This window comes from Carassius auratus, chromosome 24 (genome assembly GCF_003368295.1).
Source record: "Carassius auratus strain Wakin chromosome 24, ASM336829v1, whole genome shotgun sequence".
Classification (NCBI taxonomy): domain Eukaryota; kingdom Metazoa; phylum Chordata; class Actinopteri; order Cypriniformes; family Cyprinidae; genus Carassius; species Carassius auratus.
In genome coordinates, this window is record NC_039266.1 from 9596587 (window position 1) to 9618625 (window position 22039).

Below are 22039 nucleotides of genomic sequence, written 5' to 3' on the forward strand. Positions count from 1 at the left end.
GAGGCTGGATCAAACTGAAGATCTTTCTATTGCAGTCGAACTTCCTGTAATCGAAAGCAGCATGACAAAAGAGTGTACAGCTGTCCTGGCAACAGCCAGTCAACAAATTAACAAGGAATACAGACTTGTCTTCCAGGAATCAAAACTCAAAGCTGGTTTCCTTCGGCCAAGTACAGGCAAATTATGTTGCAATATACCTTCACAATCTTAATTCATAAACATATGACATATATTATATATATAAGACTTTTTTGGAGAGAAGTGCTAAATTATCTTGTAATTGTGTCTTGCCAGACTCCCTTAGTTTTACAGTTCATGACAGTAGCCTTCTCTTCTGTATGACAAATATACAGTACTTTAAAGGTAAATATAGCATGTTTGTTGGTGTAAATAATATTTGATGTGGTGTCCCATGGGCGTTTCACAGAGGCTGGGTTGCTGTAAAGTGCCCCAACTTTATCACATCAAAGTAAATATTTAAGGTTTACTTTTTCAGCAAAATTTGAGGCAACCTGTTTATGGTTACAAGTAAATTTGTTTCACTGTCCTGATCTAAGATAAAACATAGTTGTTTCCCATAACCCAACACGCTTTTGCAAGAACAACAACATCATTCCCTTCGGAACGTTTATTGCTTGATCTGTCACACTATTTAAATACAAAATGAACATCAATGCAAAATTTTCCTCCCTGCGAGGCTGTCCTGTAAATTCCCAATTGAGATAAAGTAACAGATCAGCTGTGATTATAGTTCTAGTTGCTGTAGGTCATGAAAATTGGGCAGCAGAATTCATTTTTTTGGTTTGTTGTCCTAACCAAAATTGGATTTAACTACTCGAAGCTGGGATGGAGTATGGGTGTACATTTCCTATCTTGGATCATAAATCATCATCTCGACCTTGTAGAATAAATATTTTAAAGGTTCTTTTTAATGCTTTAGATTATTATTATTATAATTGAATAGTACTATAAAAATAAAAACATACCTAAAATGTATTTTTTTTCTCTCTCTCCCACAGATATACTTCAATTACTTGTCCAACTACATCCCGAATGTGTGGAATTATGAGCAAGGCTGTACCATCTGTGACCAAGACATGGTGGATTTGTCTCAGCTTAAAGTGAGTCATCCAACGAAAGCAACAGTAGCTGTTTTTGTTCCTTTTTTTCCCTCTCAGCATCAGAAAGTTATATCTTAAAATTCACATTTGAAACAATGAAACATTTCTAGCTCTATTAAAACATGCCTGTATATGCTGAATGAACAACTAGCTATTCCTAGTTTAACACATTCCTTAAATTATAAATGCCCATGAGGATCCACTTGAGGAAGAGGAAGTTGTGCACTGCTGTGGTGCAGGAAATGGCTTTTGGTTTTAGGACGGTTTCACTTACTGGTGTGATGGTGTCAACCAGACCACTCTTTAGCGGGCGGCTCAGTGTGGGGTTTTATCCACAGGGTAACTTCAAGTGGTTGTCCCGAAAATTTGTCATAGGGTTCAGCTAAAATTGGCAAAAAGGGCATTGAGTTCTTTCCCATAAGTTTGAGTTACAGATGTGGAAATAACACATTCCTTGGTTGTAGTATTTGCCAGAGCAAAATTCAGGATGCAAGCTGACCTGATAATACTGACACATTTATCAGCATTTGATCATAGACTGCTAAGGTTGTCTTAGAGGATTTCTAGAATGTTATGAAGTTGCGGTGAAATACAGCAATGGATATTTTCTTTCATATCAAGAATGAATGCAACTGTATCAGTGAATTTTCATTTAATGTCGACATGTTTAGGTTGTTTGCTCGGTGGCATTGCAAGAAGCTTTTTAGGTTGATCTGTGTAGGTGCTCAATAGCCCCAGCCAAAAGATCCCAAATCTCTAGGGTAATCTAGTCTCTGGTTATGTCTTGGACCATCTGTCACAAATCTATAGAATTTTTAGACTGTTTTATGGTCCTCCAGACAGAAATCATAAGTCTAGTCACTTAGAAAACTATAAGAGCATCAGTCCCCATCAGTCTGCATGGTATGAGACGATCTATCCACAGTACAATCAGTGCAGGGCTGCATTTATCAAAAGTATTGTGAAATAAGCTGATTGTATAGAAACCACTGGAGACAATGGTTCTACCATCTACTTAGGCTTATGATGCTTTTGGTAAATGCAGCTCAGGATAGTAAGACAATTCCAAAACATTGCGTACTATGAAGAAGAATTAATTGAAACAATCATTAATACACATTAAATAACACCTTTGGGTAACTCTTTGCATATTTTGCTATTACCATATCACTAGTATGTAGGCTAGTACTTAAAAAGCAAATATTAATGCATGACCATATTCCAGATCCATTAACCCTACCCCATATCTAAATTTAACGACTATAGCAGCTACCTTACTTCCTATCAATAAGCATCAATTAGGAGGTTATTTAGGGAAAAAGTGTTACCAAACAATGCAATTGAAAAGTAGAGTAGTATATATATATATTTTTTTTCTTTGTCTGGTCTGAAAAAAAAAACATATATATATATATATATATATATATATATATATATATATATATATATATATATATATATATATATATATATATATATATATAAAGAACTAATGGAAGGAGAACTTTTTCAATGCAATCATTGCTAGAACCTCAGATGACTGGTCAAGTAAAACAACAAGCTTTTTTTAACACATCAGACACATTTGGTTTGTTTCTAGGAAGCACTGAAAATGGTGATGAGACGAAGCCCAGAGTCTGTTGTTTGTCAGGACGAGGGAGTGGCTGGGTCGTACCACTCTCATCTGCTCAGTGGTTTTGGGTTGGTTCTTGAAGAAGGGAAAAGTTTTTAGAATCTCACACTGCCTATACTGAGGTTGAAAGGGCCCCGTTAAAGGAAACTGTACCGGTCTAGACTCCGCAGAATCCCCTGGGTCTCCTGTTTAGTCCCTGCTCTTCTGTCGGTAACAATTTAAAGACTTCTGGCTCGGGAATTCTAGGACACTCCCATCAGAAACCCAGAGCCAAGGTCGGAACTGGGAAATTACATGGTGCCACTCAGGTTCCGTTTCATCTAGTGAGCTGTGTAGACTGGTCAAGAACCACAAAAGTAGTGGTGACAGATCTATATAACCTTAAACTCAGTGTCATGGGAAAGAAACTTTTACATTTCCAGACCTCCAGCAGCGCTTCTTGCAATGTAAAAATTAGGCTGGATGGTATATTATTTTGCTATATAATTTTAACCATGGCAGATAATATATCCGTTATCCTATATTCATATTATTCACATGTGAGAGAGAAACAGTAATGTGACGATACAGAGCAAAAACACAAGACAAGGAAAACCATGATATTAAGGCATGTTATGGAATTTCACATTTGTATATTAACTATTTGACTAGTTTGGTTTTGCAGTTCATGTGTAGTTCATCCATTCAGAATTAAGAGCTTTATACGATTTGTTTTACTCTTGAGTTTTTGCTGTTTCATTTTAGTGTAACATAATGTTTCACTGTTTTTGCTGGGCAGAAAATTTTATTAGATTAAGTATCTTTCATTTGTCAAATCTATTCACTGCATTATATATATAAAAATAAAAAAAATCACTACAACAGGGTTATTAAGTATGTATGTATTAGTGTACTAGCCATCCATCCGGGTTGTTTCCTTGCCTTCGGCCCAAGACACTGGGATAGGATCCAGCATCTCCACGACCTTGCAGAGTTACTAAAATACACAGTAAATAATATTCTCAGCAAAATATTTATATATTTCAAAACACAACTACTTTGCAATACAAAGACTCTTACTGTGATATGTTTTGGTGGTGTATTACCCACCCTTAGTGAAAACATTGTGAATAACTCAAACGCATGAAAAATGTGTAATGTTTGACTAGGCTTTTCTCTCTGTCTAAACAGGAATTTCCACAAGTGACTGTTGGTATATACATTGAGCAGCCGACTCCGTTCCTGACAGAGTTTCTGGAGAGGCTCCTGAGTCTAGATTATCCCAAAGATAAACTGAATGTCTTTATTCATAACAGTGTGAGTGTCTAGCTGACAAAGCAATGAGAACCATTTGATATTTTGGATTTGATTGTCGGTCTTTGACCTTGCTTGTTCCACATCTTGTTCTTCAGGAGGTTTACCATGAGAAGCACATACAGAAGTTTTGGGAAGCGAACAAGGATGTATTCCGCAGTTTTAAAGTCGTTGGCCCCGAGGAGAACTTAACTCAAGGAGAAGCAAGGAACATGGGAATGTAAGCTTCCCTTTAATTTAGTAACTCTCGAAAATATGCAAATAATGAAGCAAATTACAATGCAAATGTGAGTAATTCAAGCTCTAATTTGCTCCTGATCACAGATAGACGCAAACCCTTGCCACATGTCTGCAAACTTTTCAGCTCCTTACAAATAAAAACACTTAGACAACATCCGACTCACCACAAAGCAGTAAATCTGCCTCTCTGATAGATACGTACCAAGAAAATACAGAAGAAGTGAACCCTTCTATTTGCTCTTAGTTTAGCACTCCCCAAAAGACAGCTGCAGTCTCCAAGGTTCCCATCCCAGCTCCAAAACTAATCTGCTTGCACATTCCTGCTTTCATACAGTTACCATAAAAACTATCACAACCTCAAACCAAGTGACATCTGTAAACAAATGCTACTAGATATGCTCATTTGACTTTTCTGAGCTACTTTTTACAACTACCTTTAACTAGCTGGTTCTAATAGTAATTGTTGCTGCTTGTTTAACTCTTTCACCGCCATTGATGCGTTGTCTCGTCATTTAGAAGACAACGCTTCCACTACAGTTTTTCGTGTTTTCACTGTTATACACTCGAGGGCGCTATTACACACCTGAATTATTACAAAACCCTCCTGAACGAAAACACACTTGAACAGGACAGAAAAACTAGTGATCTCTTATGTAAACAGATGCATATGATATATAATGCGATCATCAACAATAGACAGCGTATATAAATGAAAACTATAATATTACAGCGTAAAATGATGATCCAGGAAGTGGTTTATGGTTGCGCAAGCTTTGAAAGTGTTGACGGAAGTGATTTACTGGATTTATGCTTTGATAATTGTACTGAATATTATACAGATGTAGTTTTTGATAAAAAAATAAATAAAAATTCTCACCTTTTTGCTCAAAATTATAATTTTTTATGAAACATAGCTATATTCAAGTGTTGATAAAAAAGAAAACCTTAAGCTAGAATAAAACAGTTGAGTTTAGTGTCATTATTATTATAGTTAGTAGTAAGTTAGTGACTCCACATATTAAACTTCAGTACGTGATTGTTGAATTGGTGATGAGTTTGGCACAGACAAGTTTAAATAACTGACGTCCATAAACTTTTAGTGGATGTATGTTGTCATATACCATCACATATTGTAGGGCTGCCCTACAGGATATGCAGTAAACACATAGTTTCTCTTAGCTCATCCTGGTGCTGTTTTCTTGCTGCATGTCTGTGTTTGGCATCAGTGGCTGTTGACATGGTGATTTCATTCAAGTTGTTTGTCTTAATTACTAGGTCCTAAAAATGCTGGTTCGTTTCCTGCAAATATTCAAATATTTAACAAAGATTCAAAGAATGATACTCAGAGGAACATCATATTGCTCATATATTGGTATTTAATTGGTCTACCTTATTTGTCTGAGTCTGTTATTATTCAGATCTCTGACATTTGAATGCAGTTTGTTTACATTACAGAAAAAAAAGAGAGAGTTCAGCAGAATTCTCTCAGTTCAGTCTTACTGCTGTTCACCAGAAACAACATTGCCCTGAATTTTGCTATAATTAATATTGACAATCTTACTATTTTCTAACAGGGATTTGTGCCGGAAGGATCTTTCTTGCGATTATTACTTCAGCATTGATGCAGATGTGATGCTCACCAACCGACAGACCCTAAAACTTCTCATTGAGCAAAACAGGTAGTTTCCTTTTAATCAATGCCGAGCATTTCAATGCTTTGGAATCTTCCACAGTAACCGTTTTGTCTGAGGGAACAGACTTGAATCCCTCCGGTGCTAAAGCCACTCTAAAGCTAAACTCCCTCAAGGTTTAAAAATAAGCACGGGTGGCTTCCTGTTTTCCCATGGTGCATAGAAACGGTCTGCTCTATATCGCATGTACTTTTATAATGCCACTGGACTTTAAATAAGAAACAAGGCTGAACTCAGTCACATTTAACGTGACAACCTTAAGCGCTCTTTCGCATGAGTATGGAGGAAGCCCTTTTTCAGATATTTTAAGAAGGCTTGGGAACTCTTTCTGCCGGCCTCTGGCTTGTGGAGTTAAATCGTATCAGGGAACTGTAGAAATGTGGAATTTTACTTTCTTGCTTTCACATTGTTGACCAACACTATAATTTCCACTAATGTGTTTTGAATGACATGTTTACCTCAGTAAAGTGATATTCTGTATGCTTGTTGAGTTTAAGGTCACAACAGAGGTGAAGAGCTTGACTGTGTTACTTCAGGGTCACTCTCAAGATTATAGGAACAATACCATATAAAACTGCGCTCATGTGTCTGAATAAAAGGATGCCCTCTCCACAACCTGACAAGAATATATGCTTACTTGGATCATGGTAACCACTTATTTACCATAAACTTTAATCCATCCATCCCACCTATTTTCCACAAAACTTATCCTCTGTAGGGTCACAGGGATGCTGGAGCCTTTCCCACCATCCCAGGCTACAGTCAGGGGACATTCTGAATGGATGGCCAGTGCATTATAGGGCTAACACACAGACGCACCTACAGGCAATTTATTTTGTCCAAATTACATACATACATATATATATATTAAAGGTTTTTTTTTTTGAGGGAAACGAAAGCATCCATAGGAAACAAAGGAGAACATGCAAACATCCTGGAAACTTACTTCAGTATAAACTACAGCAAATCTAAACATGTTTTGTGTTTTGTGGTCATCAAATAGCATCATCAATAGTGTCTTCTTGTGGTGGCAAAAAAAATAAAAATAAATAAAACTGCATTATTTCTTGCATACTAGGCTTATCATAGTACATTTGTGGACTGTTGCTGATTTCTGTGCCGATTTTTTCCTTTTTCCACATTAGAAAAATAATTGGCCCTCTTGTCACCCGTCATGGAAAATTGTGGTCCAACTTTTGGGGAGCCTTGAGCCTAGATGGTTATTATGCGAGGTCTGAGGACTACATTGACATCGTGCAAGGAAAGCGTGTGTGAGTGTCTTGGAGGATCTGATCCAGAAATGACTGATATTTCACTGTATATAATCTTACTGGAACATTACGGAATTGCATTTATTCTTCTCTAAATCAAAAAGAGTACTATTTTCAAACTCAGATGACTTTGTAGCATGTCCATTATTAAAAAAGTGATCTATTCTATCCAAAGTCATTTTACTTTTTAGCATGCCCATTGCTCACCAGGCCGTGTCTTTACCAAAGTTGATTTTAAAATAGTATTGAAAATATGTGATAGATGACTATTTTCTTTTGTCTTTCTTTGTGTAAATAGTGGTGTTTGGAACATCCCCTTCATGGCCCACATCTACCTCATGAGAGGCCAGACTCTGCGGAATGAGCTCAAAGAGAGGAATGTCTTTGTCTTGGAGAGATTGGACCCCGACATGGCCTTGTGCAGGAATGCCAGAGACTTGGTATGACCGCTGGAACACAAAGCTGCATAATTATAGCAGTTATAGTATTTAATCTAGATCAGCAACATTCTTAGCATTTATTGTATAATAGTGTAGAGTTGTAATTATTTAGATTTGCAGTGTAATTTTATATAATTTGTTGCTGTATAATACATGTAAATTCATGATAACTATTGTTTTTGAATTTAATATTGTTTAGGATTATTTTAAGCTCCATCAATTGAGTCATGCTGTATTACAATGGAAGATTCCAAGACATCTGTTACAATATATAATTAATGTTTCAAAAGTATAGTCACCAAACGTCACGGATTTTGTTGATAAAGCTGTAATTGGAATAAGGGAGGAAGAATAGGTATGGAAGCCCTTTTCCACCTGTACTGTATATATGTTATGTTATATATGTTTTATAAAAATGCAATACAATCAAGAATCTGTGATTTGTTCATTTTCTCAAAAAAAATATTTCAAAATTTTCACTCACCACCTTAAATGTATTTTGTTAATATGAACAAAGTTTGATTTTGATGGCTGCAACACACTCCAAAAAAGTTAAAAGAAATCTTTGTATTTTTGTAAATTAAATAAAAGTTACAGAGAATGAACAAACCATATATTGTTTATTTTATTGCATTTGTACAAAACATCCAAACTTCTCTGGAACTGGGGTTGTAGGAAAAAAAAAACAGGAATTGCTTTTTTATGTTTTTACTCTGTGGCGGAAACAGGCTTTCATAATACGGACTCATACAGATTCAGTAGATCATCAAGCAGTTCAAGTCAGCAATTGTTCCATATTAGTTTGCATTTGACAATTCAGCCTGATTTCTTAATGCTTTGAAACATCTGATGCACCTCTGTGACCAAGATGTAACTGGCAAGTATTCTATGTATTTCAGTGCGTTATCGTGAAAGCATGGCACATCTGTCCATTTATGGCAGCCTCTGTGAAGCATTCAGTGTGTTCTCTGCCCATCATCCTCTCCCTTCTCCAGTTTTCACATTCATAGTGTGACCTTGAACCAATGGGAATGTTTGGCTGTGTGCTTTTTGCTCCTCCTTAAAAAACCTACACCACTAATAACTAACTATGATGTTTTTCTAACTGTCTACAGCTAACTGCTTAGGACACCTAAAGACAGCGCATAGCAATTGTATGAGCAGAAAAGAGTGCACAGGCATCTCTGCTGTTCTGATGCAGTTTAATATTGTACATGTGCTGTGTCCCTGTCTTCCCTAATATACTAATTTCTTAATATCTCTCTCTCTCTCTGTATATTACTCTGTTTATGTCTCATTATATAATTTACATGGTGCTTTTCCTTCATTTTAGACAGTACAGAGAGAAAGAGAATCTCCTTCTCCGGAATCATTCCATATGCTCAGACCCCCACAGGTTCCTCTTATTTTGATCATTATATCATGCATAATTTAAGATTGAAATGTTTTAAAGCAAGGCATCACTTTTCCAAATGGTTAGAAAGTGATATCCCGACCAAACTAAATTAACAATTGTAGTAAATAAGGCAGATTTTGAAGAAAAACGTCTACTTACATTTGATATTTGCTTGCTCGGGGTTCATACTATATGTGTAATCTCAAAATCACAAGCATTGTTGTCAGATTACAAAACATATTGTCCCCGAGGACTGGGTGAAACCATTTTGAGATGAATTACTATGCATGTGGAAAAACCATAAACCCCCATTTCATGCTCAATGCGGTTGTTTCATGGTTTTTCTATTCCATAAATTTATGTGGATGTGCTGGAAGGCATTCAAACATTTGATTTAAAACTACGGCCACTTTTGAAAATGCATCTTGCACTAACAGATGTGTTCTCCTAACAAGCGGAACCCTTTGGAAAAGTGATGCTAATGAGTTTGATAAGCTACATCTTCTTTTTTTCTGATGGGGTAAACCTAGACAAAGCACCAGATATTATATATACATTGAGCCATGCATTTTTACACAGTATTCTATGCAGTGGTGGAAAGGCCAATGAAGGGTCTAATAGATTTCCTTCATTATAGTTTTTCCTGCAGTAACGTCTATATCCAAGAGCAACCCCCTTCCAAGCACACTAGTACCAGTAACATGAAACTTACCCTCACTACCTTGACTTATCTCAGTCTAGGTATTTATGTAGCACTTACATTTGAATGTTTGCATTGGAATGAACAATTAGACCAATATGTTTGAGACTGGTGCAAGAGATGTTTTGGTAAAGCCTAGACTGAGAGTAAGTCTGGATCTTCCCGCACTTAGGTACAAGAACCCTTGTCCCTGCTTCTAGTATAGTAAAGAAGAATGTTGATTCCTGAAGTTGCACTTTTCCAAGCACTTCCCTATGTCACCATTCCGATCCTTCTCACAGCCCTTCCCAACATCGGTCCTCAATGCTGATAATTTGGGATTTGTTTTCATCATTGACTTTAAATTATTTGCATGGTGTGTTTTGTTTATTCCTCATTTTACATTGTTTTATTTTCATTCGACTTTTTGCATTAGAGACATCATTTGTAGTATCTAACTACCTTTTCTTTGTCCGCCACAGGGAGTTTTCATGTATGTCACAAATCGTCATGAGTTTGGAAGGATTATTTCGACTGCCAACTATAACACATCTCGTTATAACAATGACCTTTGGCAAATATTTGAAAACCCACTGGTAAGTGACTAGATGATTTGTGATCAAATGTTTCCTGTGTACAAAGTGTCTGGTACACTACATAAACAACAGGTTCCACAACTGTCACAACATTTGTCAAATCAATATTGATGTGGAGTGCTGACAGGGTAAATATACAATAAATCTGTGTTGACCTCCATATAGGTTTAAGTCCACCTGTCGAATGAATGCACTGTTTGCAATGCAGGTCAGTCAATAGGCAAAAGTACTAATCCTCATTCTTATTCACAGGACTGGAGAGAGAAGTACATCCATCCCAACTACACCAGAATTTTCACTGACAACCTTTTGGAGCAGGTGAACAAACATTCCCATTCATTTAATTAGCAGATGCCTTTTGGGTAGAGTAAGAATAATCATTCCACCATGGAGATTTAATTAAAGTTAATATTTCGGAAAGGTTTATTTACTTACCATACAGGAGTGTTTCCTATCATTACCAATATAGTTCAATTGAACTAATGATTATAGTTAGCTAACAATGGTTTTGGGAAACGCACCTCATACTTGTGGGATAAGCATAGATTTGCAAAAGTGGAAGCAGGTAGGAGGGAGCAAATGCAGAACCATTGGTTGTTCTGTAATCCTGGTCTGATTGAAGACCAAGTGAACAAACATATTTTTGAAAGAAAACAAAAAGAAAAAATAGCAGAAGTTTGATTAGCATTGCAGTATTCCATATTATAGAGATGACTGGACAAAGTGCTGTACAGAGTACTCAGATAGGATCCAGACAGAACCTGATCTTTTGGATAAAGTACAGTGCAAATCTGCATGACTGTGAAGCCTTTACAATGGTATGCGAAGCTGAAATGGTCATCAATCATTCAAGTTGAAAGTTGAAACCTTCAGCTTCTTGCCTGATCTGGATGCTATGTTCATTGATGGGCCTTGCTGAACGATGTTACTGAATTATGGGCTTCCTAGAAAAAAAAGACCTTTGTCTTTGCTATGGTTGAGTTGAGAGCTGATGTTCTTTTAACCAGGCCAAGATGTTACATTTACATTTACATTTAGTTATTTTGCAGACGCTTTTGTCCAAAGCAACTTAAAACTGGAGAATACATAAAGTGGTTCTTCTTAAAGAGGCAAACAGACACAATAAGTTTTATAATTCCAAGTTCAGCATTTGTTCAAATGAGAACAAGCTAGAAAGGGAAAAAATACATTTTTATTTTTATTATTTATTTTTTATTTATTTATGATGAAGTCAAGTAGTGTCAAAACATGAGTTTTCAGTTGTTGCTTGAAAATTGTTAGGGATTCGGCATTCCAGATGTGAAGATCATTCCACCAGTCAGGAATGGTGAAAGAGAATGTTCTGGAAAGTAAATTTGAGCCTCTCTGTGATGGTACCATGAGGCGTCGCTCACTAGCAGATCTCACACTTCTGGAGGGGATGTAGATTCATAATATTGAGTGGAAGTATTTGGGAGCTGAGCCTGAGGCTGTTCTTTATGCAAGCATCAATGTCTTTAAGTTGATGCGATCCGCAACCAGTAGCCAGTGCAAGGAGATAAAGAGAAGTGTAACAAGGGCTCTTTTGGGCTTGTTGAAGACCAGTTGTGCCGCTTCATTCTGAATCATTTGTAGAGGTTTGATTGTGCTTGATGGAAGTCCAGCCAGAAAAGAATCACAGTACTATGTGTTGTTGGCAAGAAGTGGAAGGAAAATCCATAGGTCCATGATGGGTTCAAGAAATGTTGTGTATATAAAAAAAAAAGAGGCAAAACACTGATCTACAATACTGCAGATTTAAGGTCCAAAATTAGCTTATCACGGTGTGTTTGGATTTAGTAGATTTTTTTTTCAGGCCCGGGTTTTAGAGCAGGGCTGGAACTGAAGTCTGCAGGACGGTAGCTCTCCAGAAGCAAGGTTGAAGATACCATTCTCTAAAGTCTAGTTTGGCTTTTTTGAGACTGTTTATCCACAGATCCTTTAATCAACCAGGAAGGTAGCTCTACAGGAGCAGGAGTTGAAGGAGTGGTAGATCCATGCCCTAAAGAATCTTCAAGGGAGGCAGGACTCAAACCAACGGTTTCCAGTATTTCGAAGGTTGATTGGATGATCTGTTGATTCAGTCTCAATAGACACAAACTAGTGCAACAGAACTAGAACAGATGATCTGGAGGCATCACCATTAAGTATGCTTATAATGTTAATAAAGTTTAATTGATTTGGTTTTATATTACAGTATAGAGCATTCTTCATTATCTACCTGATCCCTACATTGGCTGCTTTTGCTACTGTACCTTTTAGACTTTTGTATGCAAATTACTTCTGTTATGATTTTCAGATGAATACTGTGTGAGGAAGTTAATGAAACTATTGTTTTGCATGAAGCCACCTTTGAAAAGAAAAGCATTTGTTCTTTGCAAGACACTACCATTGATGTTTGTACGAGTTTTGATTATTTAGTGTAAAAGCATGTTATGCTTGAATAGCCAAATTTGTGCTGGGTCTTAAGCGCAAAAAATGACCTGATGATACTAAGCACCTGTTTATGTTTCTACAGCCATGCCCTGATGTTTTCTGGTTCCCTGTGCTCTCGGAGAAAGCCTGTGATGAGCTGGTGGACGAGATGGAAAACCATGGTTCATGGTCTGGTGGAAAACACAAGGTCAGATAAACCTGCCAGCCTTAAAACAGTCTGCACACTTTGTACAGGGATCAGCCATGAATGAAAAATATTAAAAAATGTGTAAATAGAAAAGAGAAACAGATTTTTAAGTAACAATTTCTTTTAAGGCAGCGGTCCCCAACCCCCGGGCCGCGGACAGGTAACGGTCATTTGGTACCGGCCACACAAGAAAGAATAAACTTACATTAAAGCTGCAGTCGGTAACTTCTGGCGGAAGAACATTGTAGCAGGAGCTACTTCTCTCTGTTTACATCTATGGCGAGTCAAGCAGGTACTCTGCTACTCTGCAGCGTTGCCGACCCCAACCAGATTAAATAGTCCGAATATAAACAATAATTATAGGTGTACCGTGGTAATTCAGGATAAGACAAAAACACGGTTTGGAAAATGGATTCATGATGTACTCGCTCATTATATATATTTTTACATATTCAACACAAAACAACACTGTGGCACAAATAATGGCAGCCTTAAAAGTATGTTTGAGACAACAACTCTGCCGGTGTTCTGGGCCCTGAGATCGCCACAACAGCACTGAAAACCATGTTGCCATTTCCGACATCCTATCTGGGTTTTCTTCAGGGACAGCAACCAAAACAAAATTACGGAGTAGACTGAATACACTTTGGGTGTCATTGTCTCCCGTTACCCCTAGATGGGACCGACTCGTTGCAGAGAAACAAGCTCAAGGCTCCCATTGATTTAGCGTTATGATGAGCTAAAATTTTCATGGACTTTATATTCGTTTTTGTGGTGTATCTTATTTTTAATGCATGTTTTAACATCACCATTGCGACCAGAGTCAGTGAGCGTTACTGTGAGTTCACACCAGTGCCGTCGAGAGCATCAAAAATCGCTCCGGCCGCCCTGCAGAAAGATTTGTGAGCACTCTGACACTGATCTTGTATTTAAAGTGGCCGCAAAGCAAACAAGCTTGTTAAACTTGTGCAGACTAACCACAATGAGGGTAACGTTATAAGTTAACGTCATTAAATATTGTTGTGGATGAAGTATTAAGATCATTTACCTAATAATGTATAAAACACTGTTAAAATACTCTGACGCAAGTAAAACTCCCGCATTGAAAATGTCACTTAAGTAAATATAATCAAGTATAAACAAGTATAATCAAGGAAATTTGTTTAAAAGTAAACTGGGACTAGTGTACTATTATTTATTATATCATTAGATTATTATTCCTTTTCGTTACTGCACATCAGGAACTCACCAGGAGCATGAACAATCTCAGACACCTTGGCCCACGTATCATTTTTTTTTTTTTTATGTCCTTAACAGGGACGCAATCAGGGACACATCATAGATTATTGCAAACCCTCCACAGCAATAATCAACCTGTCCTCTATTTCGCTTGATGTGGTCTGAGCAGCATTCTCTGGAATCCTCTCAAGCGGTGGATTTCTACATTACGATTGGTTGCCACCGAACCGCATCATAGCTCATTACCATAAAGTTGCCCTGATTTCAACTCTCCTCACCGCTTTCAACGGGCCAAGTCACGCCGCGCCACTCTTCGCCGCTGCTCACCGTGCTCACATTGAAAATGAATGACTTCCGGCCACTTTGACACAGTTAGGGTTAGGGGGCAGAGGGTATGTTATTCATGTTATGTTGTTGGCGCGATGTTACGAGGATGCTGCTAATAAAGTTGCATACGAATACACAGTGGACTCATGTCTATTATTATATTTACAGTTTACCACAGTTTTTTTTGCCTGTCATATCATTTTATTTTGTGTATTTATCCGTCACACCTTAAAGCCCGGTCTGTGAAAATATTGTCTGACATTAAACCGGTCCTTGGTGCTAAAAAGGTCGGGGACCGCTGTTTTAAGGTGTCTTTTTTACATGTAATTACTATTATAATAACAATTAATTATGCATAAGCCAAACCCTAATCCTAAACCTAACCATAGTAAGTACATGTGGATAATTAATATTACTCAATAGTTAAATGTATAATTACACTGTAACATGGACAGTTAAAATAAAGTGACTGATTTTTATTCTTAGTAGAATGTGTAAATATTTAGTCAATTATATATGATGTTTATTTATTTATATTCCAGTGGACATTACTTTTTAGATGACTTTACACAGTAGCACAAATGCTGATAACATTCAAGGTTTTTTTTTTTTTTTTTTATCATTGACTGATTGCCCAGTCATTGTGTTTTCTCTCTGCAGGACAAGCGTATCACTGGAGGCTACGAGAGTGTCCCGACAGATGACATTCATATGAAACAGATCGATTTTGATAAGGAATGGCTGCACTTTATCAGAGAATTCATCTCCCCTGTCAATCTCAAGGTCTTCTCTGGCTATTACACCAAGGTGAGCCAGTCTGCATGGGTCTGGACAGAGTCATAATGAACTGTTATATCAGAATGTCTGATCATGTGTTGAGGAATTTCTCTCTTCAACCTCGACCTCACTTTTGAGTGAGGCATTTAATCCTTTAATGCTTGCTAGGATGAAACGCAGCAAGCCTGTAAAGAACATGGTTATATGTCACCCCCAATTTAGAATATCTTAAGATTTAGGGTCAATATAATAAGAGCCCTCTGTGTGTGGGCAAATTGAAAACCTAATATTGTTAAACACATTGTTTTTTTTTTTTTCTTTGTGGGGTGAAGTATGACCCAGAAATTATCTTGATTGGCCTCTGGAAGTTCATCAAGTCTGGTTGATTTGACTCATGGCTTCACACGCTCAATTGAAATCACTGAGCTGCGAAGTAGGGCATATTATTATTATCATTATTATTATTTTGTATAATTTGCCCAGTTTAAACTAATTTTGTATTTTGTCAGCCACCGGGATCTTTTTAGTACATTAGACATATGCATGATTTCTGAAGGTTTATTAAAGCAGCCAACCAAAACACAGCTAGATGAGCTTTATTTGGTTTTTGGTTGACGTGACTCATGGAATGAGTCAAGTCATCTTTTTCTCTGTAATTTTCGACTTTCTCTCTTGCTCTGCTCTTTTAGGAGGGCTCTGTCCACTGTTAACTGGATAAGCGCTGTTAGTCCTCTGGTTGATTTGACTCATGGAATGTGAACTCTGGTTGGCACCATGTGTTTGAGTTCTTTGTGGGTCATCCATTAAAGGGATAGTAGACGCAAAAATTTTATATATGACATTATTCATACATACGATGTTATGTTTTCAGCAGAAATCAGAAGTAGAATTTAGAATAACATTCACTAAGGTTTTTTTTTCTCAATACAATGGAAGTAAAAAGTAACCAAGTCTGTTAAAAGTACAGTATCATATACTCCATATGGTCCATACTGCACCATTTCAAATCTTCCAAAGCCACAGAATTATTTTATGTGAGGAACAAAACAGACATTTTATCTATAATCTTTTACTGTTTGGAAAAGACCTACTTGAACATAGTGCACCAATTGTTTGTCCCACAGAAGAAAAAGTAAAAAAAAGTTAAAAAAAAAAAAAAAAAACATAACCAAATCTGTCAGATACTTTTGAGAGTTGGATTTTGATTGCATCTCCCTTTTGTTTTTCTTTCAGGGTTATGCGATTATGAACTTTGTGGTGAAGTACACTCCAGACAGACAAGCCTATCTAAGACCACATCACGATTCCTCAACATTCACCATTAATATTGCCCTCAACAACAAGGGCTTAGATTTCCAGGCAAGTTGATACACTGGCCTTACATTTCCTAAAATAGGTTTTGAATGCATTGTAGAATCACAGCTCATTTTCTTCTATTTCAGGGTGGAGGTTGTCGATTTCACAGATATAACTGTTCCATAGAGTCTCCTAGAAAAGGTTGGAGCTTCATGCATCCAGGTAGACTCACCCACCTTCATGAAGGACTACCTACCACCAACGGTACACGCTACATAGCAGTCTCCTTCGTTGATCCTTAGACTCATATATAGTTCTAGAAGTTCTACACTAGGACTTTACTAGCCTCGATATGTTTGTGTAGTTTCAACTGTTGGTCTGTTTTTACTGATTATGGATTATGTGTTGTGTGTCTGTTTGTATTTGCTGTCTTTTGAAACATTTACTACTGTCGAGAGAAAATTCTGTTCAACAGAAGTTTAGTCAAATCTATGGATGCATTCACACAAAACACACACACGCAGGCAGAATTTCATGCATATCGACATTGTTTCATTAATCAAAATTATATGAGAGATTAGACCATTTTATTTCTATTTGGGCAAAAAAGAAAGCAGGTGAAGTCAGTAACTCTTCATTTAAATAACTTTGTTTCAGGGTGTTTAGCGTTAGCACTCATTCACAATGACTGCCTTCAAGTCCTGCTAGGAAAAAAAAAAAGAAAAAGAAAAAAAAGAAATAAAAAAATTATTGTTACTAGTTTGGAAATTGTAATTTTAATATGATATGCATTTAAATTATTCTCATTGGAATAAAATGGACACCATATGTTTTCTTATATTTTAACATTCCAACAAATACACAAATATTTTAGTGCTATTGCAACAAAATTAAAAGCAAAATATTCAGATTATTAGTGTAATTGCACTTTATTGTTGCATTTTAATCATTCTTATGTTACTGCAGAGAATGATGCAAACATTGTGCAACCCTGTTACCCTTACAAACATTACAAAGTGTAGCTTTCTGGACAACATTTGGGCTATTCTTTCTCAACAGCATATGAAATGTCTAAAAGCTTAAGTTTCTGTTGGGATTCTCTAAATGGCAAACCCCTGACCCAATGTGCACTCAGATGCTATAAGCTCAGAAACACAAAAAGAAAATAGGTAAAAAGGAAAATGAGCTCAAAGTACTGTAAAATACTAGATTTTTACAAATTGGAGAGCTGTTAGTGTTAATGATATAACTTCAGTGGTTCCTCCATGTCGCAGCTGACCATGTTTTTAGAAGACATGAATCCTAATTACTAGGGTTGCATGATATGAAATAAAAATATGCTGTCAACAAAGTAAGTATAATTTTGTATGTTTGCACAACAAAAAACGTCAGGATTTAAAATTAATCCTTTGTGATTTTTTCTTTTTCTTTTTTTTTGTGTGGACAAAGTTTTCTGAAGGTGTCTTTACTGTAAACTGCCTTATTTTCTGAACTGAAAATGTCTCGGACATGTCAAATGCTTTACAATCTCTTGTTCCATACAAATGTTTCTGCCAGGTCAGTCTCTTAACTTATTTTGAAATTGTGCAAATAATAAAAGATGTTTTTAAAGAGAAATGGCTGTCTATATTTAGTTAACAATAAATGCATTTTGCTGATTTATTATTATTATTGTTTTAATAAAACAAAAATATTATCAAGCCAGTTCAAGAACAGTCCAATAATTTAACTGCTAAGTTTTTTAAAAATTAAAACATTTATTTTTACACTTAAAGGGTTAGTTCACCCAAAAATGAAAATTTGATGTTTTATCTGCTTAGCCCCATGGCATCCAAGATGTAGGTGACTTTGCTTCTTTAATAGAACACAAACATAATTTTTTAACACAAATTGTTGCAGTCTGTCAGTCTTATCATGGATGCAAATGGGAATTATGGCTAAAACATAAACACAACTAAATTAAAGCCCTGCAGCTTTTGAAAATACATTGATGTGTAAAGACACAAAACAATTGGTCTGTGCAAGAAACTGAACAGAACTCTCCTGAGCACGTTCTCAGCAGCAGGAGCTTGAGGCGTCTTCTTCTTCTTGCTTTATGGCAGATCACAGACTTATAATTGCATTGCGACCACCTATCTCTCAAATGGATCATTGAGACTCTCATTGGGAGCGTCAATGGTCCATTTGAGAGACAGGTGGCTGTAATGAACTTATAAGTCTGTGATCTGCCATATCGGTCTTGCACAGACTGTTCATTTTCTGTTTTTACACATCAATGTGTAAGCCACAGGGTTTAATTTGGTTTTGATAATGTTTTTATTTTTTATTGTATGTTTTGGCTGTGATACCTATTTACCTCCATTATAAAACTGACAGACTACAAAGTCACCTACATCTTGAATGTCCTGGGGGTAAGCAGATAAACATAAGATTTTCATTTTTAGGTGAACTATATACCTTTAAGCAAATATGACATGCTTTAAAACATTCACAATCTGATTGTCATACTAATGTAATATAGTACAGATGTGAGCACTAACATGATTCGTGACACTTGTTCTTTCAAACCATGCAAGTGTCCTTAAAATCAGTCAGCACAGATTAAAACTTGTGTTGAGAGAGAACATGTAAACAAGAAGCAGACTGCAGATTTACTGTACACAATCTATGAAACATGGTCAGTGACACATACTTGAACCAATATTTAAGTGAGATTGATGAGATGTTGGAATTTTACCGTAACAATTAAATGAATGTACTGTAGTTCCTGCAATGCAGCTGAATCATCTTAACTGGAATCAGAGCGGAGTTTAAACCTTAAAATAAGTCGTAACAGTAAAGGTGAGCAAAGCGACTAAACAATCTTTATTATCAACAAATAAAAGTCACGATTACAGTTATACTTGTATCAGTAGCTTCTATCTTGGATCTGCTACAAATGTCACTGAAAATGAATGACTGACAATGATTTGTAGTTACAAAGAATCCCAGTGTGAAAGCACCTTCAGAGACCACACAAACTACATAAAGTTTGAAAGTTGCCATAGCAAAGGAAGGTGGCGGATATGCCCTCTGATCCTTGCTTTCGTCTCTTGGTTGGGGTTTGCTGGGAAGAACTCCCTGACTTGTTCAATGTTTCCGTCTGGGTTTGTGGATTTGAGAAGCTGCTGAGAAATGCAGCGAAAGAGGAAGGCATGTAGGTCAAAGACACGAGTGCAACAGCAGGGTACAGAAAGATCTCTTTGTGGCTGTTCTCCCCCCTGTACTTGGCTCTGAAAGATGACATTGATGCAGACCAGCGTCACAGGAAACTCGCAAGGCTAATAAACTTACAGGTTTGCTGAGGATAACTTATCAAACGGAGCTGAGAGGGAAAGCTGTAGTGAAGACGATCAGTATGAAAGGTGAAAGCAGACAAAGTGTAAGGTCAGATCAGCCCACATGGTTAGATTGATTATTTCTTGACACTGCACATTTTAAGAGAGCGTCTATCCAGGGATTTTTAGTCTATATAACTTGCGAAAACTCTGCATATCCATTCCATTTGACAGAATTAGTATGGGCACTGGCTAGTTAGTTTAAAAACACAAGTTCCTTATACACTTCCTTATGCACTATGCGCATGCCAATTGCATATTCAGTCTAAAGCAGTGGTTCCCAACCCTGGTCCTGAATGCACCCCAACACTGCACATTTTGCATGTTTCCAAATACACCTTATTCAAGTTATCTGCTCATTTGTAGAAACTATAACGGTGCATTTTAATCGGAACATAACACCCTCTGAAGGGCACTTCGGAGTGAAAACAATCATGGATGCCATAATGATGTGTTGTTCCAAACCAAAGTGCTCAAAACTGGCCACTTCAAAGGGCCCTTTGGAATGAAGGATTTCGAAGGGTACAACTGATGGACATGTTGGGCTCCCATGATCATCTGCACAGATTCTTTGGATGATGATGGCACCTCTGTGTGGGCACATGATGATGACGCAGAAGGGCACTTCAAGAAAGAGTTGTTTGGTCCCCTACACCCTTCAAAGCTCTCACTCCGGAGGGTAAGGCATAGAGATGATCCCTTCTGAATTAAACACAGGGTAAGACCTGAAATTGGTGTGTGTGCAGTGTTTGGTTGCCTGGGAACCATTGGTCTATAGGAATACATGTGAGCAAGCACATAGTGTTTCTTTACAAAGTGACATCGTCAACTACTGCCCTGGCATGTATAATGCAGTGTTTTATTCATTATTCATGGCAATGTTGTCATCTGTATGCAAAACTTTTCGAAAACACATGGGGAATACCATTTCATTCTTAGAACAACTGATGCATAACAGCCATCCTAATTGTATATTTTCATGCATTCTTAAGCAAAATTTAAAAGGCACTGAAAGCATATATTACATTTTTGGCACAGACAAAGAATTTTGCAAGTGCACATTATCTGGCAACATGCTTGAGCAATTTCTGAGAAAATGTATCATCCTCCAACTTACCCCCATGTTTGACAAATCTTAAATGTGTATATGCATGTAACTATGTGGGAAGACACTACCATCTAGTTGCAATTTATGTTGCAACTTTCTACATTTGTATTGCCTCCTGCCCTTGTGTTACTTATTATCTCTGATAAAGTAGCATACCTGGTTAAAAAAAGTCAAAGATTTGCCGATGGGTTGAACATGTCATGTTATGTGAGTAAAGCTTTAAAAATGCTGTGTCATTTTTCTCTGACAACAGCAGCACCAAATGAAATTCCAAAATTACTCAAAGCTTAAAAAAAAAAAAAACTTTAAAACTTTCCAAATCTTCCATGTTCTGACAAACAGCAGGCTCCATTTTTCAGGAAATCAGTCTAAGAAGGGTTTACCTACCGTAATTCCTAAAACAGCTATTAAATATTTTACATTCATGGTGTCCATTTAAGGTCAACACCAAAAAATCGTGATTTGGACATACCAGAGAATCTTTTTTTTAACGTGTAGGTCAATTGACTTGTCCCTCTAACTGCAGTGGCTACTGGCAGGTAATGATTACACAGGCCTGACCACATGAGGAACTTGGCCACCCATCTATTTATGTCTAAGAAGAATTCCAGACACACAAATACCCTTTCCATTTCTCTAATTACACTCTGACACATTTATTACGGGCAGGAGCAGAGGTAAATCTGGGTCTTTAGAGTTATCACAGTGTGGAACCACCCTGTTTTCTGAAGCAGCAGGATGGAGTCTTTTGTTTAGCAGTTGGCAGAATGAAGGATGGTGCCCACAAACCAGTGCCAGCCATCCAACACAGCAGACTAACCAAACAGTGTTTACTTACAGGCTGGAGTTTAGGCATTGAAAATATTCTGCAATTGAGGGCATAGCTATTAATACCACTAGAGAAAAATATAAAT

The 22039-nt window shown here is 37.0% G+C and overlaps 1 protein-coding gene across 2 annotated transcripts in view; it reads left to right on the forward strand.

The window, feature by feature from the left end:
- plod2 (procollagen-lysine, 2-oxoglutarate 5-dioxygenase 2) overlaps positions 1 to 18257 on the forward strand; it is a 41842-nt gene extending 23585 nt beyond the window's left edge. The window contains exons 8-20 of one of the 2 annotated variants that reach the window (XM_026200918.1): positions 1020 to 1121; positions 3925 to 4050; positions 4146 to 4267; positions 5862 to 5966; positions 7124 to 7249; positions 7548 to 7689; positions 9023 to 9085; positions 10247 to 10360; positions 10613 to 10678; positions 12897 to 13001; positions 15228 to 15374; positions 16578 to 16703; positions 16787 to 18257. In XM_026200918.1, the coding sequence (XP_026056703.1) occupies positions 1020 to 1121; positions 3925 to 4050; positions 4146 to 4267; positions 5862 to 5966; positions 7124 to 7249; positions 7548 to 7689; positions 9023 to 9085; positions 10247 to 10360; positions 10613 to 10678; positions 12897 to 13001; positions 15228 to 15374; positions 16578 to 16703; positions 16787 to 16942 (1500 nt within the window). In that variant the 3' untranslated portion in view covers positions 16943 to 18257. The remainder of the gene's footprint in view (positions 1 to 1019; positions 1122 to 3924; positions 4051 to 4145; positions 4268 to 5861; positions 5967 to 7123; positions 7250 to 7547; positions 7690 to 9022; positions 9086 to 10246; positions 10361 to 10612; positions 10679 to 12896; positions 13002 to 15227; positions 15375 to 16577; positions 16704 to 16786) is intronic. The other variant, XM_026200919.1, reaches the window with a different exon arrangement.
- Positions 18258 to 22039: the final 3782 nt, after the last annotated feature.